The sequence below is a fragment of the Artemia franciscana genome, chromosome 20 (genome assembly GCF_032884065.1).
Source record: "Artemia franciscana chromosome 20, ASM3288406v1, whole genome shotgun sequence".
NCBI classification, from domain to species: domain Eukaryota; kingdom Metazoa; phylum Arthropoda; class Branchiopoda; order Anostraca; family Artemiidae; genus Artemia; species Artemia franciscana.
This window is the reverse complement of record NC_088882.1, coordinates 15,307,746-15,329,042: the sequence shown is the minus strand read 5'-3', so window position 1 is coordinate 15,329,042 and position 21,297 is coordinate 15,307,746. Positions and strand designations below refer to the sequence as shown.

At 34.9% G+C, this 21,297-nt stretch overlaps 1 protein-coding gene across 2 annotated transcripts; it reads right to left on the bottom strand.

Annotated features, from left to right (window-relative positions):
* Positions 1-6,746: 6,746 nt before the first annotated feature.
* LOC136039789 (uncharacterized) lies at positions 6,747-21,291 on the bottom strand. 2 transcript variants are annotated; one of them, XM_065723664.1, is made up of 3 exons: positions 21,214-21,291; positions 13,747-14,021; positions 6,747-8,337 (listed from the first exon to the last, which is right to left on the bottom strand). In XM_065723664.1, exons 2-3 carry the CDS (start codon positions 13,981-13,983, stop codon positions 7,102-7,104), a joined length of 1,473 nt encoding a protein of 490 aa, XP_065579736.1. In that variant the 5' UTR covers positions 13,984-14,021; positions 21,214-21,291; the 3' UTR covers positions 6,747-7,101. The 2 variants fall into 2 exon arrangements, with proteins under 2 accessions (XP_065579736.1, XP_065579737.1); XM_065723665.1 differs by lacking the exon at positions 21,214-21,291 and adding an exon at positions 20,952-21,120.
* Between the last annotated feature and the right edge of the window lie 6 nt (positions 21,292-21,297).

Below are 21,297 nucleotides of genomic sequence, written 5' to 3'. Positions count from 1 at the left end.
TGGATGCGTGTTTATTTGTTTATTTTTCCCAGGGGTGATCGTATCGACCCAGTGGTCTTACAATGTAGGCTCATTCTATAAAAAGATCATTCTATAGGCTCATTCTAACATAAGTTAAAAGTTCTAGTGCCCTTTTTAAGCGCCCAAAAAAATTGGAGAGCACCTAGGCTCTCCGCTCATTTTCCCCTAAAGTCACCAAATCAAAATTTTGAGACAGCCATTCTGTTCAACTTAGTCGAAAACCTAATAAGTATGTCTTTGGGGACGACTTAATCCTCCACAGTCCTCGGGGGGGATTCTGCAAGTTACAAACTTTTACCATTGTTTACATGGTTATTATGAAGTGTACAGACGTTTTCAGGGAGACTTTTTACTTTAGGGTGGGAGTGGGTCGGGTGAGGGGATTACGAGGGAGGATCTTTCCATTGAGGAATTTATCACGAGGGAAGAAAATTTCCATGAAGGGGGCGCAGAATTTTCTAGCATTATTATAAAAAAAGAATGAGAAAAAAAATTCACCTGAAAGTAATGAGTAGCATCAAAACTTAAAACGAACATAAAATATTACATATATAAGGGGGTTCGTCTCCTCCATAATACTTTGCTCTTTACGCTAAAGTATTTTTAGTAATTTTAACTATTTATTCTACGGCCTTTGTGATTCAGGGGTTATTCTTAAAGATTTGGGATAAAATTCAAGCTTTAGTGTAAAGAGCGAGGTATTGACGAGGGGGCGAACCCCCTCATATATGCAGTAAAAATACACAAATATAGAAGTTCGTTACGTAAGTTAATTCATAAGGTACGTATGTTTATTGCTAACAAAAACTTTTTACAAAAAATTAAAAAAATCTAGTTGCATTTTAAGTAACCGAAACTTGGAGGGTAGCTAGGTCTTCTCCCCCACTCTTTTTTTTATCAAAATCATCCGATCAAAACTATGAGAAAGCCATTTAGAAAAAAAAAGATTAATATGCTAATTTCGTTTTAGTTATTCATGTGCAGTGAGCCAAAATCAAAACATGCTTTAGTTCAAAAACGTTCAGAAATTACATAAAAAAAGTTTTTTTTTAACTGCAAGTAAGGAGCGACTTTAAAACTTAAAACGAACAGAAATTACTCCGTATACGAAAGAGGTTGTCACCCCCGCAACCCCTCACTCCTTACGCTAAATTTTGTTTATTGTTTTAAAAAGTAGAGTTGTGACAGAGTCAAACTAAAAAATTCTTATACGCTCAATCTGATCGTGTGATTTTCATTAAGATTCAGGGTGTTTCCTTCTTTTTCGAAAATAAGACACATTTTATCAGGCTTACAACCTATGATGGGTAAGACAACACTTAATGAAACATATTTATTTAGAATAAAAGCATCCGAATCTGATGCTTTTGATATGACTATTGTTGTCAAAATTCCGTTTTTTAGAGTTTCGGTTACTATTGAGCTCAAACAAACTGTTTGACCTGACGGGAAATGTGTCTGTGTGTTTATGGTATTCGATTGGCATACTGTTATTAGTAGATAGACTTCATTTGAAGGAGGTTACATTGTATTTGGTGCACTTGTTGGTTGTTTACTGACAAGAAGCGACATTAAATAGTGCCTTCCATAGTTGATTCTCACCAAGGAGCCCCCTCCAAAATCAAGAACAGCAAATACAAATATTATTTTGTCAGGCGACATTTCCGAAAAAATGGCTCAATTGGAAGATTCTTTTGTTTCCAGCTTTACTGATAGTAATAAGCTTAGCACGGTAGTTCATGCACCTTTTGTTTATTCCGAGAAGAAATTTTTACGCAGGGTCAGAGGAGTCATGGAACTTTGTCTTGTTGAGGAAGAAGGGTCACTCCTTAGCACTTCAGTATCTAAAACCTAAAAGTACACCTTATATATACACCAACATCCTTCAAACAAACCACCATCTTTTGAATGGTCCCTCCAAGCGAGATATACGCGTAACTGTCGCATGTGATGAAACTGTTCTCAAGCATTAGACAGTCATCATGTTATGAACAGTCATCATGATGAGTTGTCAGCAGTAATCTAGTTCTCGAAATGGTGAAAACAATATTAGATAGTGAACTGAGAAGGAATCACCTCTCCATAATGAGAGAGTTAAGAATTATCATGGAAAGGAATAGAACAGATAATCTTAAATAGGGTTCAGTAGTAGAGAAGGGTGCCCACGAGGCTGTGACGGGCTGTCACAGTAGTATTATACAATTTCAAAGGAGATGGACGAACCGAAAATTCGAAACAGGATAGGACAGGGGAGTAGCATCAGTCAATGTTAGCCCCAGGCTACCGAATACTGAAAAAGAATCGCAGTGGTTTTGATAAATACATTTTGAAAGTTTAATTTTTCCCAGCACAGGGATAAATAATTGTCCCTTCTCCTTTGCTTAAGCCCTTTAGACATTTGTTTTTTTATTTTTGTTTTTTATTAATTGGGATTTTATATGAGTAGTTAAAGGTTAGAAAAGTTAGAAGAGTGAAAGGAAATGTAAGAAAACATTCCAACAATGTTACCTTTTTTAAATTCAGATTTTATGTGAGAAGTTAAAGGTTTCAAAGGTTAAAATAGTGAAAGGAAATGTAGGAAAATATGTGAGAAATATATGAAGGTAGTAAATTTATTTTACAGAAATAAAAAGGAAGAAGAAAGGATGAAAGGAGGTAAGTTCAGAATATCTCAGTATCGACCAACCACCAGAGGATAAAAGAACCAAAAGAAGAGGAATTTAAAAATAGATATTTTAATAAATAACTAAAACAAGGGTTTTAATTATTTTTTAGTATCATATGGGGTATTTATAAAAAAAACCTTCAGACGTACTCTCTATATAAATAAATAATAAGAGTTTGCAAAACAAGTATCTAATTCTTTCAAGAAAATTCCAGGAGATAATATCCTCAAAGAAATGGAATACAAATAAGGCTGATTCAATAGCAAAATTGAGAGTGCACAATTATATTTCAACTTGAAACAAAATCAAATCTTGTTATAGCGACGGAATTACAGTAATATATGAAATTATTTTCTGGAAGTTCAAAGGTAAACACGGTTAGCTGATTCTAAATCAACGCCTAAAATTACTATGATTTGAAATTTAATTAAACGGACAAAAGCAATAAGATTTAACACAGCTTTCCGCTTGATATGACACAATTACTTGTAAACAAATCTCGTTTGCAATTCTGTGTCTTCCAATACTGTTTCCTAATTACAAAAAGCGTATCTTAATTAACACTGATATTTGGTAACAAATATTCTAATGAAGCCTTGCACTTAATAAAAACCGTATGGGGCACATGAAAATTTCTGATTTCCCTCCAAAAAGTCACCAACTTTTCCCGTTACACTGATTTCAGATTTTTCCTTACTAATTTTATTTTTTCGCTCTTACCTTTAAACCTCTTGCAAGTGAAAAGTCTAATAAAAATCAGTAGAAAGGCCTAAATAGTTTTAAAGTTACACATAAGGGGTGTACTTTTGGAGCTACTGGCCTCTCAAGAAGTTATTACGCACACGTGAGTCTTGCAAAATTGCTATAGTACACCTGTATGGTATAGTGCGCCTGATTGTTACGTAAAAGGGGAAACCTACGTATATCAGAAAATGCTTCAGGGCCCACTAATCAAGATGCGATTAGGTTAGATTAGGAGAGGCAGTTGGGGGGCTGCCGCCCCCCAAACCCCCCGCTTTTAAAGACTCTTTTGTACAGGTTTTTGTTGTGGGGGGCTTCCGCCCCCCTAACCCCCCGCTCTTGGCTTCAGAAAGGCCCTCTTTTAATTAACAAAATATTGAAATGAATGAATAATGGAATAACTTCGAAAAATGTTAAACACAAGAGGACAGGAGAACCATTGTGCCGAAAATAGCAATTAGTAACAATGAAGTACCCCCACAACAAAAAACCTGTACAAAAGTCTTTAAAAGCGGGGGGTTTGGAGAGCGGCAGCCCCCCAACTGCCTCTCCTAATTCCTGTACGTTTTAAGGTTCGACTTTGGGACGTAGCCTCTTCAACTCTTTAAGAAAACGAAGTTTATTTCATATTATAATATATAAATGGCTATAGTAAAATGAATATTTTACGAATTTAATAGGCTCTAAGCAATTTTTTGTTCCGAAACAAATTCAGAGCCATCTATATTTTCTGTAAGCTGTACCTGGTTGATGGGGCCACAGGGACAATGAGGCAGACTGAAATTGGCTATCGTAATCGTAGTTTGAAATTAATACGAAACACACCCATAAAATTTGAAATAATACATCATTTCAGGGACAGTGGTATAAGGGAAAGACTTTGTCTTACTTTTCAAAAAAGTTGCTATTTTAAGAGACGCAGGAGCAATTATGGGCAGTGGCATGGAGAGAGTCACATCCCCTTACTCTAAATGTCCCTAGAATGACTTTCCTGACCAAACCCTAACAATTCTAAGAGAAAACAGAAGGAAACTCATCAAGAAAAGAAAGCAATCAGATCTTGTAACTGAAGATGAAAGAGCTATTAGATAAAAGGTTGGAATAAATAATCTCCATTTAGAGGTATTCAGACATAAATTTTAGTAAACAATTTCAGCTTCTGAAATTGAATTGAAGCAGAAATTCAAACAAAAACTTCACAAACTTATAGTATTTATACTAAAACCCTTAATTAAAGATGATAACATTGTAAACATTGAATAAAATTCGATCAGACTAATATATCCTTTCTGTAATAAATCTTTGTCTCTGACATTAATTCATTCTTTGTGTTTGACTAAGTAATTATTCTTTTAAATTTATCCTACTTAAATTGATTCATTCGTGAGATCTCATATACTTAAGCAATATTTATATAGAAGTTTGGCAGGACTCCTAAGCCAAACCCGATTTCTAACTGGACATTAAAATAATAATGGCTATGCCATTACTATTTAAACACGGTGTTCACCTTCATGTCAATATTAGACACTCATGACGTCTATTTTTAAACATGGAAGTCTAGCTAGACATGACCAGTTTCTCAGAATTTAAACAACATAGGGTGCTTTTTGACAGTTTTTGGAAGAATAGGAAGATAAGTCTGCGAACTAAGATTAGAATATTGAAAGCTACAGTGATGACAGTGGTCAAATATGGTTCTGAATCATGGGCACTCTGAATAACAGACGAAGATTTTCTAGAAAATTTCCAGGCGCAAGCAGCAATGAAAAAAAAAAAAAAAAAAATGAGATGGCTAGGGACATTCTGAGGATGACAGACTGCCAAAGTTTATCCTTCTCGGCCAACCGTTTATGGCTAAAAGGAAAGTAGGTTGTCTATGGTTGTAGTAGGAGGATGTCGTAAAGACAGATTTAGTGAAAAGGGAAATTTCTGGGAGCTAGTAAAGAGGGAGGCTTTGAAGAAATTAAGATGTAGGGGGAGCCTGCGTAGCTGTGTTTGCCTCAAGCAGCTTGGTGCTGGGGTGAGTTGTTAGCAGTAGTAGCAATTAAAAAAAAAAAAATGATTAGCCTAAATGCAGGTATACCAGAAAATATTCTTCAATAAAGTTATTGACACATAAATTGATTGATGAATAAGTTCCTGAAAATTCGTAGCTGCACATTAGATTAAAAATCATTTTATTGACGCAAGCTGTTGAAGTCAAGAACAGATTCTAATTAAATGGCAGTCATGATAACAAAAAGGATTAAAAATCGGACTCACATTTATTTAACATCGAGGCATAATTAAACAAAAAAAAACAAGCCTTTTCAACTGAAAGTAAGGAGCAACATTAAAACTTAAAACGAACAGAAATTATTACGCATATGAGGGGTTTCGCCCCCTCGTCAATACCTCGCTCTTTGCGCTAAATTTCGAATTTTGCACTAATTCTTTAAGAATGAACCCTGAATCACAATCATGCCGTTTTATTAAAATAAATATCCCTTTTGAAAGTACTAAAAAAATTAGCGTCAGGACGAAGGTATTGACGAGGGGGCTAACCTCCTAATATACATGATAATTTCTATTTGTTTTTAGTTGTTATCTTCCTCCTTACTTTCAGTTGAAAAAAAAACTTGTTTTTTTTTACATTTAATTTATGATCTTTTATTAAACAATACTAGGAAATCCGGCACCCCCTTCATGGAAAAATTCCCCTTCCGCATGAAAAATCCTCCCAAATAACCCCCCCTGACCCCTCCAGAAGAAAAAATGCCCCCTGAAAACGTCTGTATACTTCCCAATAACCATTGCTGTATATTAACAATAGGCAAAGTTCATGACTTCCGGCCCTTCCTTCGGGGACTGTGGGGGATTAAGTCATCCTCGGACATAGTTCTTAGATTTTCGACTATGCTGAACAAAATGGTTTATCTTAGGATTTTGATTGGTGACTTTGGGGAAAAAATGAGCGCAAGAGGGGGCCTAGTTGCCCTTCAATTTTTTTGTAGCTTAAAAAGGGCACTAGAGCTTTTATTTCCCGTTTGAACGACGAGCCCTCTCGCGATGTTCTAGGACCGCTGGGTCGAGACAACCACCCCTAGAAAAAAAAAAAACAAAAAAAACATCTATCCGTGATCTTTCTTCTGGTAAAAAAAAATCCACATTTTCGCAGATAGGAGCTTGGAACTTCTACAGTAAAGTTAATTATTACGCCGAATCTGATGATGTGAATTTCGTTAAGATTCTATGACTTTTACAGGTTGTTTCCCCCTTTTTTCGAAAATTAGGCAAATTTTCTTATGCTTGTAACTTTTGATGGGTAACACTAAACTTGGTGAAACTTATATATTTGAAATCATCATAAAACTCGATTCTTTAGATGTATCTATTGGCATCAGAATTTCCTTTTTTAGTTTCGGTTACTATTGAACCGGGTCGCTCCTTGCTTACAGTTCGTTACCATGAACTGTTTGTAGGAAAATCTTGCGTAGGTTTAAGAGTGATCAAGGAGAAAACCTGTTTGGTCTGTTATTGGACCCCTTCATCTCTACGGTAAATTAGTTTCTCCTAATTATGTTCAACAATTAGACTGGCTAAGAAATTATCTGACTCCATTTCTACTATAAAGTCAGTACTAATAAAAACGTGAGTCTTTTTAACACCATAAAAACGAGAATTCTTTTATTTACTCATTAGGAGTTGGATCACTAGTTGCACCTAACCTGACAGATATCTCACCAGATGGTTCCACAACTACAGATATCTGATTTGGCAGGTCCTCTGAAGCAGATTTTAAGATTTCCATATTTTCCTGTGTTTTTAAACAACTGCTTGTCTCAATCCCCTCAGAAACCACTGTTATGACATTACTTTCTTCTCCAGATAGTATCACTTCCATAGCAGCTTCCCAAGTTTCAATAGGCGTTGTTCTTAAACCAAAATTCGTATATAACATAGGAAGACCCACACACTCACTGATTTTCTGCATAAACGTTTTTAATGGAGCCTTCCCTATTGAGGATGTACTATACCAAGGGCTATTTTCAGGGCTATCGGCTTCTGAATTAGGCATCAAAAACAATCTCGTTTGGTAGGCTTTTTTAGGGACAGTGTCTTTAGGTCTATTCTCAAGAAACTTTTTCATTGAGGTATATGGGCAAAGCGGGTTGTCAGATTTAAAAAGATGGAATCGACTCCCTCTGAATTGAAACCACTCAGCCCCCGCCTCATCAATACCTTCTACAAGATCATCAACAATTAAAGTATAAAGCTCCATAACTTGAACATCTTTTATCAAAAGAATGGTTTCGAAAATCACTTTATTCAATAGGCCCTCTGGGGATGTTGTCTGTAGCACACCTGACTGATAAATCTGTATCATATCTTCGATTGTAACGGGGACATGTGATAAAGGATCAGATTTTAGAAACAATGACACTTCAATAGCAGCACGAAGAGCGTTATTCGCTAACTCAAACTCAGGATCTAACTTAATATCAAGTTCATGGGTTGGACCAACGCCATCTCTCAAAAATACCCGTCTCAAAGAACCAACCACGCTTTGAATAGAGCGTTTTGTAAAGTTACACCCAGTTAACCAGTTACAGTAATAGCCACCAAGTATTTCTGCTAATTCTGCCTTACTATAGGTGAACACATCAGTGTGTTTCCCAATCTTTTGTAAGTAGGAACAAAAATCTTCCATTGCAGCAAGTTCAGTGGCTTCTGTATGGCGAGAGCCACACCGAAGAGATATTGCTTTGGCAGTACGATGACCACGTGGACGGCCCCTACCACGACGTGGCTCTAGTTCAGGTACGTAATCTTCATCTTTCTCATCCCCTTCAGTATCACCAAACATCTCAATTAGTTCTTCAGCAGTTCGGACTGGGCCTACCTGAGATTCACCATCCTTCTCTATCTAAAAAAAAAATTATTATGGTAATACATAAATAATATATATATATATATATATATATACATATATATATATATATATATATATATATATATATATATATATATATATATATATATATATATATATATATATATATACATATATATGAAAAAAATTCAAAGCCATTAACCAGAACCAACTCAAAGACACAATCACATTTTAGTCACATCTAGCGAGAGCAACATTTCCATATTTTAAAGATAATTTTTCTTTTTCATTTTAGACAATATAACATGTGGTTTCATTCAGATTATAAAGAAAATAAGCAGACTCTGCAGGGAAAAATGGCTCTACAAAGATTCTTATGGAACTGTTGAAAGCCAAATTATGTGCAAAAACTGCATGAATAAATTTTCTAAATTTATAATAAATATTTGCAAGTAGTTTCAGGATAATTTGACATCCATGCAGTCATGAAATCACACCTATTCGACTGGATTAAACAATGACTTCCAGATTCAACTCAGGACTGAACGCTCAATTAAATTCGAAAGTCATCTAGAGTTGGTGGTAATAGTGTTGGTGTTGACTCATGGAATATATTCTCCAGCACCCAATCCCAGTGCAAAAGGTCTCGATCACGCTCCGATATTGGCGTCAATTCACAAAAATATGTAGGGAGCAAGATTTATAAGTTAAAACTCTGAGGGGAGGGGTGGCGAACTTACAGTTTTTCTCAATAAAATTACCAGAAAAGGTACTTTCATTATTTGGGAAGGGGAGAATGAAGTGAAAAATTCTAGAGGGGAAAATGCCCTACCTTGCCCCCTTCCAAATGACACCTCTGTGCTCTAATTATTTTTGAACTTGTTAACAGGCAACGCTCATATGTTGAGGGGCTATTGCACCTGTTGACGGAGAATAAAGAAAAGAAGTGAACAGGTTTATTTAGTTTTATTGATGTAAAGAAAATGGTCCATACAGGGGTTTGCATTCCTCAGGTACCTTACAGAAGGGTTGTATTATGAGGACTTACCTTCCCAGTTATAATTTTAACCAGTGGCGTAATTTCGTCAAAATCCTGAGGGGGGGAGGGGCAAAGTTGGAGCCGATTTTCCAAAATCAAGTGAAAATGACACTGAGAACTGAAAAATTAGCCATGCAGTACCACGAAGGTAAGATATCATACAGATAACTGACCCGTTTCTGTGGATGCTTGAATTAAGCAGGCTTAAACTAGTTTTGACAAGATTTTAGAAGAGCTAAATTTCAGCTGAGAGGGGAGCAAACTGGGGTCTGGGGGCCAAGGTCTGGGAGGGGCAGTTACCGCTCTGCCCCATAGCAAATTACAACCCTGATTTTAACAGACAATAAGGTATTTAAGGGTTTACACATTTTATCAACAAAAATTACTTCATTTTTTTTTTACTTACAGTCGACCTTCAACAGGTTAATATAGATAAAAATACACAATAAGAAATTAACTTAGTGAGTTTTTAGTTACACAAAGTGGATAAATACTATATAATGAATATGTTAGACATTTATCAAAACGTTTTACTATGTTTGAACTAATAAATAATACAAGTTTTTAATGACATTCGAATCATTTAGTAACTTTGCACAAGGAACTAATAACCAAGATTCATGGTTAGCTTGCATTATAGTATGTGAGACTGAGTGCTCCATACTCTCTCGTCTAGCTAAAAATGGTTGAGTGAGTAAAGAAAGATGTAAACAAAATTTGTCACTAATTTAATGTTCTAATATGAAAACCTAGATAATGACGAAAAAAAAAATTATTTTTGCAACGTTTGATAGCTTTCTACCTCTCATTTCGAGATGAACCCTAATTTGACTGAGTTAACAACGATTTTTAGGTCTACTAATTGAATATCTCTGCAATCTCTGTCTATGGAAGACAGTAAAAAACTAGTAGACTAGATATGGAGATTGATATAGTTGCTCTATATAAAAGTAAACGCTCACAAATATGTGTAATATGTGTTATACAAATGGCAACACAATAACACAAATAACACAAATATGTGTTATACAAATGGCAACTGTGGATGCAACTGTGACATGTCTGAAAAATTTGAACAAACCTCAAACCTGGTTCAATGAGGTGTACTAATGGTGCTACCATCAGTGAAGCTGTAACAGTATGCTTTTTAATTGCCATCAATATTCGATATATAAATTTGCCATCAAATTTTATATAAAATTTGATAATAAAATATTTGAAGATTGCCTAATAGAGGTGATTGAATTTCAGAAATATTTCAAATTGATTCACTTCTAGCATTGAAGCTGTGTAGTGAGAATTCCAAATGAATAAAAGCTATCTCAAATTAACCGGGATGAAAGTCATAGAAACTGCACTTTTTAGCAACTTTTTTAATGTTTTAAATCTGGCTCTTTTAACCGATCTTAGGGGGGGGGATTCCCCAAGCAATCTTTGAAGTCTTAGAAAGACATAAAAGAAGAAGGATGACACAAGGTAATAAATTCCCTGTTTGTTATGCTTTATTATTATTATAGATTAGAAAGAACAATAGTGTTAGAATTTAGCCTTGAAGGACAACATGATCAGTTTCTATGAAGGAAGGAAAACATGGATCAACAGAGGAAAATTTGCTAGACATGGAGAAACTACATAAACAAACTATGCAATAGCTTTAAGAGAAGAATAATAAAGGTTAAAAATCGATTATTTTATGACCACCCAGGAACAGGGCAGCAGGAATCAAGAGTCTAGTGCTGAATGTGTATAATTAAAAAGGGTTGAACATACAAGCTCAAATGAATACTTTGCATTAAAACCACAGTGAAAATTCTGAATAAGAACCATTTCCAATGTCTGAAAAAAATGGAGTGAATACCTATTGAATATTTAGCACACCCTCGCCAACAGTACCATCAACCACTTGACTTGCAGATACATGAGACTGGAAAGAAGGCCCAAAGATAGTATGAAACAGCTACCAAATTTTTAAAGAGATTTAGCCCAGGACACAAAAATACAGATATTCCTGCAAAGTTTGAGCAGCTGAAAATAAGCAGCACTCACTGAAGGTATATAAACTTACAATTTCAACCAGGATTTATTCAATAAATTCGATAGATTTATTGGAACAGTTAAGTGCTATTTTCAAAAGTAATGAATAAGCCAAAATATGTTTGTGTAGATACAATGATTAAAAAGCTGGTTTTCATTCTCATCTATCTTATTATTTCCAAATTATTGAGCAGGGAACTGCCCCCCCCCCCTCTAATTTTATAGATATTTAGATTCCGACCCAACCATTTAAGTTCACAGATCATACCTAGCCAAATTATACAAATAATTTTTGACAAAATGATCTACATCTTCATTTTTTGTATTAGATAGACAAGAACAATAATATTTAGCAAGATTGCAGTCTCCTTGGGCATTCAAAAGTCCATTCAAATTTCATTCTGTAGAGCTTTCTTGGCAAAAACGACTTTCTACTGTTACTTTCTAATATTTAATTGCATACATTTCTTTTTAGTCTTATCTTATTTTCTGTTCTTTCTTTCTAATTCTCTTTTATATTTTTTCCTTCACGTCCACCTAGCACAAAGAATTTTTTTTGTTTTCAAAAAATTGATTGCAGAAGTTACTTAGAATAAATAGCTCTTTGAAAGATACTAAAAAAACTTGACCTCGTGCTCCCATCCACTTCTCAAGTGATCCTTCAAGTCGGGCACAACAAAAGCCCCATCCTAGCTATAAAAAAAAAAAAAAAAAAAAAAAAAAAAAAAAAAAAAAAAACGGAAAATTACACCTAGAAATAACTGGTCCTGCATACGGCATGTCAGACTTTTGGTATGTTTTCTCTGCAAAAAGTTCAACAAGGCACCTTTTGAATAAGTTCTCAGAAAACAAACAAAGAAAATCTACATACAGGCCAATTTCAGCTATTGAAATATTATTAACAGAACTTAATACATATTTTTTTTCCCCCAGAAATGTTGTTTGAATTAGCTCCTCCCCCAGATAAAAACGACTGTTTAATCTATAAGTTTTTTCCAGGTCAAGAAAATAAATTGTCAATAGTGGTCTTAAATTTGTTGGTTCCTGTATGACAGAACAGTGGAATGTTGACTACATCCACATAAGACCACTATGTGGAAATCCAAGAATTATTACTTTAATTCACAATTCAGAGCCAATTAGTTACAAAAACTGTGATGCTTCAAAGTTGATGATGACAATAGATTTTGTTGCTGTGTTAAGGTCAAGCAACAAACCGTTGGGATTAGAGTGCTGGAGAGATGCAATTTAAGCCCACTCGTTAACAGTGAGCTCATGGTATGTATGGTTCAATACCCATTCTCCAGCAATTTAGAGTTAGCACTCCCAAACAACAGCAACTTCAGATTGAGTGTGCCAGATGGTTGAGTATGAAAAGCTGCATCATCCTCCAAGCAGACTCTCTATTGTTTTCTAAGAATGTTATGGTAGTAGAGGCTGGGAGGGATTTTCCATCTGGAATCTCCATGGTTTGGCCTCCCATTCCTTGTTGAGCCTCTTTTTGAATTCCTCAGGCGAGGTTGTTGAGATTGTCTCTTGGCTTAGTTGATTTAATTGTTCGTTTTCCGGCTGAAAAAATCTTGTCAGACCTTGGTGTTAACAGTGATTTTGAACGGCTTTTTGGAAGGTCCTCGTGTTCATCTTTGGTGGGGAGAGAAGTTGAACACCTTCTGGTCTGCTTACTGGAGGTACCTGTAGATCAATTACACCTATGCTGAAAAACAAGTCTTGGAAGGTTAGAAGATTGTAATCTACTGCAGTAGGGCTGACTGCGTAAACCGTCGATACAGTTGGTGCATCGACAGTGCATCTTCAACGAGCTATTAATAGGACTAGGGGTCAAACACACACAGTAGGTGGATTCTTAAGTCATAGACTATCAATTTTTCCTGGTGAGGAGAGGCTCATTTGGACCAGCCACAAGGGTTTTTTCTAAAGTTTAAGGAAAAAATATGACAATATGATACTTCTTAATGTGTAATTTTATTTCTAACAGTAACACAAATTGACCAATAAACTGATATTCATAGAGGACTAAGCATTATAATTGGTTCAGTTGGAGCAGGGATCTTAAAGACCAAACCTAGAAGAGGAATATTCCCTTTCTACTCCCCTCACCTATGTCTTGATGTTATTTCTAATTGGAATTATATTTAAGTAAATTATTCTATTCTTATACTTTGGAACTGATTGTTCAGCAGGTTTAAATCTTTTTGAAGTAGTTTGAATTCATATAGCCAAATATAACCAGAAAAATCACTTCAGTATAAAGTAAGAATTAAATATTAGCTTAGTAACCATTAGAAGCCAGAACTAAGAATAAGAAGTAAAAATACTTATACAAAAAAAACTTAGAAGAAAGAACTAACTGATAGTAAACCAGGTGCATCAGTGCTACAGCTATTCTCATCAGACATCTGCCCAAAAGTTTGTATGATTGTCTTTCTTTTCCTTTTTGGTTTTTCCAGCTCTTCAGGATATCTTCCCTCTCTTCTCAAAAGCTTTATAAAGTCCCACAACAGTTCCAAATCTGTTTGGGACTCTGCATCTACCTTCTGGATTTCATTACCTATCTGAACTTGGGGTGTTCCTATATAAATTTCCATTGTATAATCCAGGTATTTCTTCAGTACATTTCAAATATCTAAAACAGAAAAGTACTGACTGAAAAAAACAACATAGAGATCATGTATATTGGAGCTATTGTAACATTAGTGATTAGACAATTGATCAGAATTGGCAGTCAAATGCAGCAGAAATGCCTAATTAGCTGCCTAATTGTGAAAGAGGTTGATTGAAGAACACGAAAACAATTGTGATTGTTTAGCAATACATGCTTTTTGTCAGTTTGTTTTAGTGTTTAGAGTTACTTGGAAGTTCAGTTGCAACAGTGATGTTTGTTATTCAGAGCAGTCTTAGTTTGAACTCTAATTTGTCTTTTCTTTTGCTTAGTAAAGAAAATTTCCTTTTCTCAATGTATCAACAAAGCTAGGGTAATTTCTTCAGATTTTTTTTATCTGTTTTGGCTGATTTAATATTTTTATCCATCCTTATCATGCTGAATGTTTGATACAAATGAAAAATCTGCAACAACCAGACACGCATACACAGGAATTTTATCTCAGAGGTGAAACAGATTTAAAAACAGGCATACTACATAGCTAATTTAAGATACACTACTGAAGGAAAAACTGAAGAAATTTCAATATCCTGGGTTTCACTTACCCACACCCTTTCCCTTCTTGCATCTTTCATTAACAATTAATAAACCAGATGCAGATTTCCTTTCTATCTTTTATGGAAATTCTGCCATTTATATAGAAAAAAAAAACCTTTTATTTTGTCATTTTAAAAGGGCAAAAATGCTCATTATGAGCTTGATTTTATCTTGCTAATTTATAAATCTCATGATATATGACCCTAAAAATTTAAATTAATCTTTCAACCTAAAATTCTCTATTTTTTTCTTCACCTTTACTTAACTAGCACCAGTCAGACACAAGGCTTAAGGAATAGGTCCCCAAAAAACCTCAAGGTATTTATGATTCTCTAATGTCTTTCATGTATTAATCCTGTCTTATACAATTTTTTTTTAATTACATTCCTTGAAAAAAGGGGAAGTATCTAATGATTTTTGGAAAACCTTAATTAAACTACTGTATACAAAAGGTGATAAGAGTGGGTGTTGTAATTATGAAGACATTAGTCTGGTCTCTTTAGTGGCAAATTGCTTAGTAATATGATACTTTTTAGACTGAGAGATGCAGTAGACAAAGTTATAAGAGAAGAACAGTGCAGTTTTAGAAACGATAGAGGATTTGTCAGCCATATTTTCACTTTTAGATTAATAATTGAAAAGTGCCTAAGTTGTCAAACACCTTTGGTCCTCAGTTTTATAGATTATGAGCAAGTGTTCAATTCTGTTGGTAGAAGAGCTTTCGCAAAGGTCTTATCCTACCAGATAAATACATTAAAGTGATTAGTGCTATTTACAAGACTAATACTGCTGCATTTAAGGTAGAAAATGAAGTTAGCAGCTGGTTTTGTATTAAATCAGGAGTTAGGCAGGGTTCTGTTCTATTCCCTTTTATATAAACCATTTTGATGGACTTTGTCTGAAGGAGCACAGGAAAGGCAATGGGATACCATGGAATCAAATGGGGAGAGAACCTCTCCTGGACTTGGATTATGCTGATGATTTAAGCAAACTAGATGAAAGTGTAAGCAACATTAATGAACTTTTAGAGATTTGCAAGTTCAGGGTGCTAGAATAGGTTTGAAAATTAAGGTCAATACAACTAGGAATAAGTGAAGATGAAAAGGTAACATTAAGTAATAAAAAGATTGATCAGGTGGGCAGCTTCATTTACCCTGGTAGTATTACTAGTAAAGACAGTGAGAGCAGTAAACATGTTAAAAGTAGAATGGCCAAGGCTCAGGGTATTTGCTCATGGTTAGAAAAAAGTTTAGAAGAGCAGACAGATAAGTCTGGAAACCAAGATTAGAATATTGGAAGGTATAGTGATGACAGTGGTCAAGCATGGGCACTCCAAAAAGCAGATAAAGATTAACTAGATGTTTTCCAGAGAAATTGCCAACAGATTGTTCTGGGTACCTGACTGACTGACTATTTCAAACAGTAGGCTGTAAAAAATATGTGGTTCAATCCTGCTTTCTAGGGCTGTAATGAAAGAAAGGTTGAGATTGCTAAGGCATGTTCTGCAGATGAAGGATGAAAGATTGTCAAACATTATCCTTTTTGGCCCACCATCTAGGGCTAAATGAAAATCAGGTTGTCCTTATGTAAGGTGGAATGATGTCATAAAGAAATATTTAAAGGAAATGGGAACTTCATGGGAGGATGTAAAGAGGTAGGCTTTAAATAGATTGGGATGGAGGAACATGCATAGCTGTGTTAGTAGTAAAGTAGCAGCCCTTGCCTGTACAAACAGGTCTTGCATAAGTCCTTGATTTCAAGTCTTTTTCCAAGATGCACCAAACAAGTTGAGTAGATCTCTATCTCTCTTTATCTTGGGGCCATCTTGTATTCATCTTGCATGTGAAAATGTTTAACAAAATTAATGAATCTGCAAAAATGTAGTAAGGAATTCTTCAAAGTCAGGTTCTAGAGCTGGGCTGAGTAGTGTTAACTATAACAACCATCAATGGTTCTTAAAATCCTAAACTGGTTAATCAAATATAAAACAGAAAGGTTCCAACAAGAAACTGTCTTGCAGCTTAGCAGTGCCCCTTTGAGCAGATCAGGGGAAAAAATAACAAAAGGCAATATACTGAAATACTAAGTAGATCACAGAACTTAAAATAAATCTATATTTTACATATGAAATCACGGTTGTGTGAAACTAAATTTAACTAGCCCTTCTTTATAGTACCCTGCTTGTGTTAGTGATTCCTATTTCTCTAGTTCCTTGTTGCAGAGGGACTTTTTTAGAATATAAACCTTTAATTTGTTGAATAAAAAATCAAATAATTTGTTTTTTAGCAGATCAATTTCTAAGGCATGAAAAAAAAACCCATCAAAGTCCATCTATGAGGGAGGATTTGTTCTGCTAGAGATTAGTAAAACTAATCTCTAGTATTTTAACTTAAACTCGGAATACAATGAACTCATATTCATAATCAATTATAACTTTTGAATACAAAAAGTGTACAGCTAAGAGAGCCTGGAGTCATAGTGCATAAGAAACAAGTGAATATTAAATTTACTGAACTAACTATAACCTTTTAGAGGAGTCATAGACATTTGTTTATAGCCCCTAGCCATACCACTGACAAAAAAGTGAATCATAACTTTCTAGCACCCAATTCAATTTTTGCCTCTCACTCCCACTCCAAGAAATAATTGTGAAATCTGAAACCTTCACTAGTTTTAAAAATGGCCTGGATCAATTTTAGAGAGAATATTTTTACCCACATGACTCATAAACTAGGGTAGTGGAGTCTCTTAACCTTGGTCTCAATTGCAGAACTTAGATAGCCATTGACATGGAGAAACATGACTTTGACAAACCAACTGACAAGTTATCTATAGAGTACTGAAACAGGGATGTGTCCCTAATGGCACTCATGCCCCATCTGCTAGCCCTGTACATAGTATAAATAGTGATAAAGTGCATAGTAAAATACTAACAAGTATTGATGAAATTTCTGACTTGTCCTTCTCAAATGAAAGCCCAAGTCCAACCAATGATAGTAGATCCTGTAGCAGTTTCTTGTCCATTGAAGATGAGCCAGTCCAAAATATCTACCACTACCAAAAGGAAGTATCCAACACAAAAGGAATCAAGTAAATCAAAATTGTGCCCTGATTGCAAACGTAGACCAACTTTCACAAAAAACCAATGAGCTAAAATCTATGATTTAAGTAAATAACTATAATGTTATACTCCTTATTGAGGTCTGTCCTAAAAACTCAAGAAACAAGCTCCTAGACTCACATGTTAATCTGCAAGGCTACCAAACTATATCCAATCTGTCATCCAGTCATTGCTGCCATGGAACACTTGCATTAGTCAAATCTTTGTATATTGTCACATTCATATATGATCATGCTAGTAGATGCCCTTATGACTAAACTATATTCTTCAATATTTCAGTCCACAGAGTAAAAGCCATCCCACTGTGAGAATTGGCTGTGTGTACAGAAGCCCATTATCATCTTTACCCAAGCAAACAGATGCAAAGTTAGCTGAGCTCATTCAGAAGATTGCAGACACCCATAAGGGTGACCCAATTATTTGCAGGCAACTTAACCTGCCAAGCATCACCTGGAAAGACAAATGTCACCTCTGGTACTATACTATGAATCCAATCATAGCTATGATTCATGATGCTTGCCTCCACCAAATTGTTGACCAACCAACCTATTTCACAAGTGGGCAGCTCCCAAGGCTCATAGACCTAATATTTAAGAAGGGACCAGAATCCCTTCTTTATTCTAAATACATACCCCCAATCAGCAAAAGTGACCATGTTGCAATAGAAATAAAAACAACATTTCTCAAAGTAACTAACAATTACATAAAAAGGACCTTCATAGACTATGTGAAGATTAGAATAGATCTCAGTAATATCTCCTGGGATGTCCAAATTGATTCCTTAGAACAACAAAGGCAATACTTCATAGGAATACTGCTAAGCAAAGCTGAACAGTACACTTTGAGCTAGCTCATTCCAAAAAAACAATTACTGCCAACAATAACAAAAGATATTAAGAAGAAAAAAAAACAAACATAAAATGGAAGAAGTACAAGAAGCATCCATCCCCAGAAAACAAAGACAAATTCTTAAAGAGCAGGAACAAACTTAACACACAATTTGTATAAAAACTTTGAATCTAAGCTTGCAGATGAAGCTAAGACTAACCCAAAGAAATTCTGGCAATATATCTAGCCAAGACCATAATAGACAAGGCATCAGGAAAGTTGTAAGAGAGGAATGTGAAAAGATATTTGACATCAACAAGCTAGCAAATTCACTAATTCGGCAATTTGTTTCTGTTTTTACTACTGAACCCAATGGTCCTTTACCTTCTTCACCAGAATACATTACAAAAGCACCAATGGATGGGATCACTATATTGCTCACAGAGGCTCTCAGATGCTAGATACTAATAAGTTGCCAGGGCCTGATAACCTACATGCCAGGCTATTAAAAGAAACTGCAGCAATCAAAGCAGAATTGCTGAGGAAAATTTTCCAGAAATCACTTACTTCTAGAGAGCTACCAGCAGATTGGAAAATAGCCAATGTTACACCAGTTTTCTAGAAAGGAAACTGTTTAAAGCCTGAAAATCATCAGCATATTAGCCTGACCTCAGTTGTTGTCAAAATACTTGAGCACATAGTCAGTGATTTAATCCCTAAGCATTTGGCCACCATCAAGATCTTGTCAGCCAAGTAGCATGGCTTCCAGTCAGGGAAATCAATTGAATCAAATCTTTCAGAATCATAGAAGGAAATCACAGATCTAATTGACTATGCCAAACTCTTTGGCATTGCATACCCCCAAATCATCAAGCATTACATGGATGAGCTACAAGATGGGACCCAGGAATGGCTTCTCCAATTCAAAATACCCCCAAATCATCCAGCATGACATGGATGAGCTACAAGATGGGACCCAGGACTGGCTTCTCCACTTCAACATAAGCCAATGCTCTGTATTACACTTTGAACCTAATAGCCCAATGGCTAACTACACAATCTATAAGCTCCCCCCCCCACAAAAGTAATAGAGCAATTAGAGAGCAGAACAGAAGAAAGGGATCTTGTTGTCATCATTGATGAGAAGTTTAAGTTTCATAGCAATGTTCAACCTGTTGTTTCCTGTGCAAGCTCTAGTCTTGGATTACAAAACAGAATCTATTAGGCTAGTACCATTTTTTTCATGTTAGTTTTGTATATAGTCTAAGGCAATATATAGGATCATCAGAGGGGGTGGAGTGAATTGTCACAAATTTAACTTTACCTATGAAAAAGGCAATACAATTAGTGATCTAAACATACCAATTTTTAATTTAACATATATCTAGTAAATTTGTAGTTTACAACATAGGCCTAGATTAGGTGGGATGAAAGCAAATAATTCACTTGATGTATTTTTTAATGATCTTTTATGGTTAAGGAAATTCCAAATTTTGAGCCCTTATTGGGCCCCCAAAGGTAAAATAATTCATAGTAACCAAAAATTCAAAACCATGTTTCTATACTACAAATGAAATTTTTTTCTTGCTTACCGGTTTGCTTAAGAAACATGTTTTAAAACTTTTGCTTACTATAGGCAGTTCTAAATCATACAAGGCCTCAAAACATAATTTAATCCTTGAAGCATTTACAAAATTATGAAAGAGGATAAAAAAGGCATCAAGTGATAGGCTAGGCCTATATCCACTTTTATCCTAGCTATATTAGGCCTATAGCTTATTGTAAACTGCAAATTTATCACGTCTCCTTTTTGAGAATTTTACCTCATTATAGTTTAAGATTAAACTAATACAGACTGTAGTCAGTCAATCATATTTAGGCCATTCACTATTAGATAACAGCTAGGCATACTCAGAAGGAAACATTAGGCCTATACATCATAATTGTCAAAACACAACCTAGGCCTACTTATGATTCCTGAAAATGCTTTGTTTAATTTCAATTAGCCTACCCACCTAATGTCTGTTTCTTGATTTTGTAAACATTGCTTCTTTGCCATTAAATATCCTATATTTGAATAAGTAGCCTAACATATGGCCAAATGCATTAACTAAGCCCTGGGCTTCTTAATTTGAAATACATATTTGGACATTAGGGGGGAGAAATTAAATTGAAACACTTTAAGAATGATATGAGAACATTAGCTGTTTTATTATTTTATTAAGGTACTTTTCAGAAGTTTGTTCTTTCCTTTTGAGCAGGCATTATTGTGCACTAATACTGGCATTTCTCAACTATCCATTCAAATTAGGTATATTTTAGTCAAAATATTTGAGATTAGTCGCTAGGTTATTCAATTACCCTAGGGTTTTAGGTTAATATCTAGACCTAGCCTAAACAATAGTTACCTGTTAAGAAACTGGAATTGTTCCATCATTATTGACCAACAAAAAATCTTATACAGTAGATGATTTTGGGCCATGGCTCTTAAAATTTTCTTTCAATAGCCTATGCCTAGTAATTTTAAGATGGAATATGGACTTCAGTTCAGCTGGTTGGAATCCAACATAGCATGGAATAATCGATCAAACATTAAAATGGAAAATAATTTCATGGCCAATCTATAATGATATTTAATATTTAAAGTGAAAATAATGTTTTCATTAGCACCTTTTCCAAATACATAAATAAAGCTTCAGAGATATTTTCTTATTTCTTGCCTTCCTTTTTTCTTCTAGAGATTCTGATTGAGGA

Coding starts and splice junctions, on each gene's coding strand:
- LOC136039789 (XM_065723664.1), bottom strand. CDS start 13,983: ATGGAAATTTATATAGGAACACCCCAAGTTCAGATAGGTAATGAAATC. Junction 8,338..13,746: donor ATGCACCTGGTTTACTATCA/GTTAGTTCTTTC, acceptor TTTTTTTTTTAG/ATAGAGAAGGATGGTGAATC.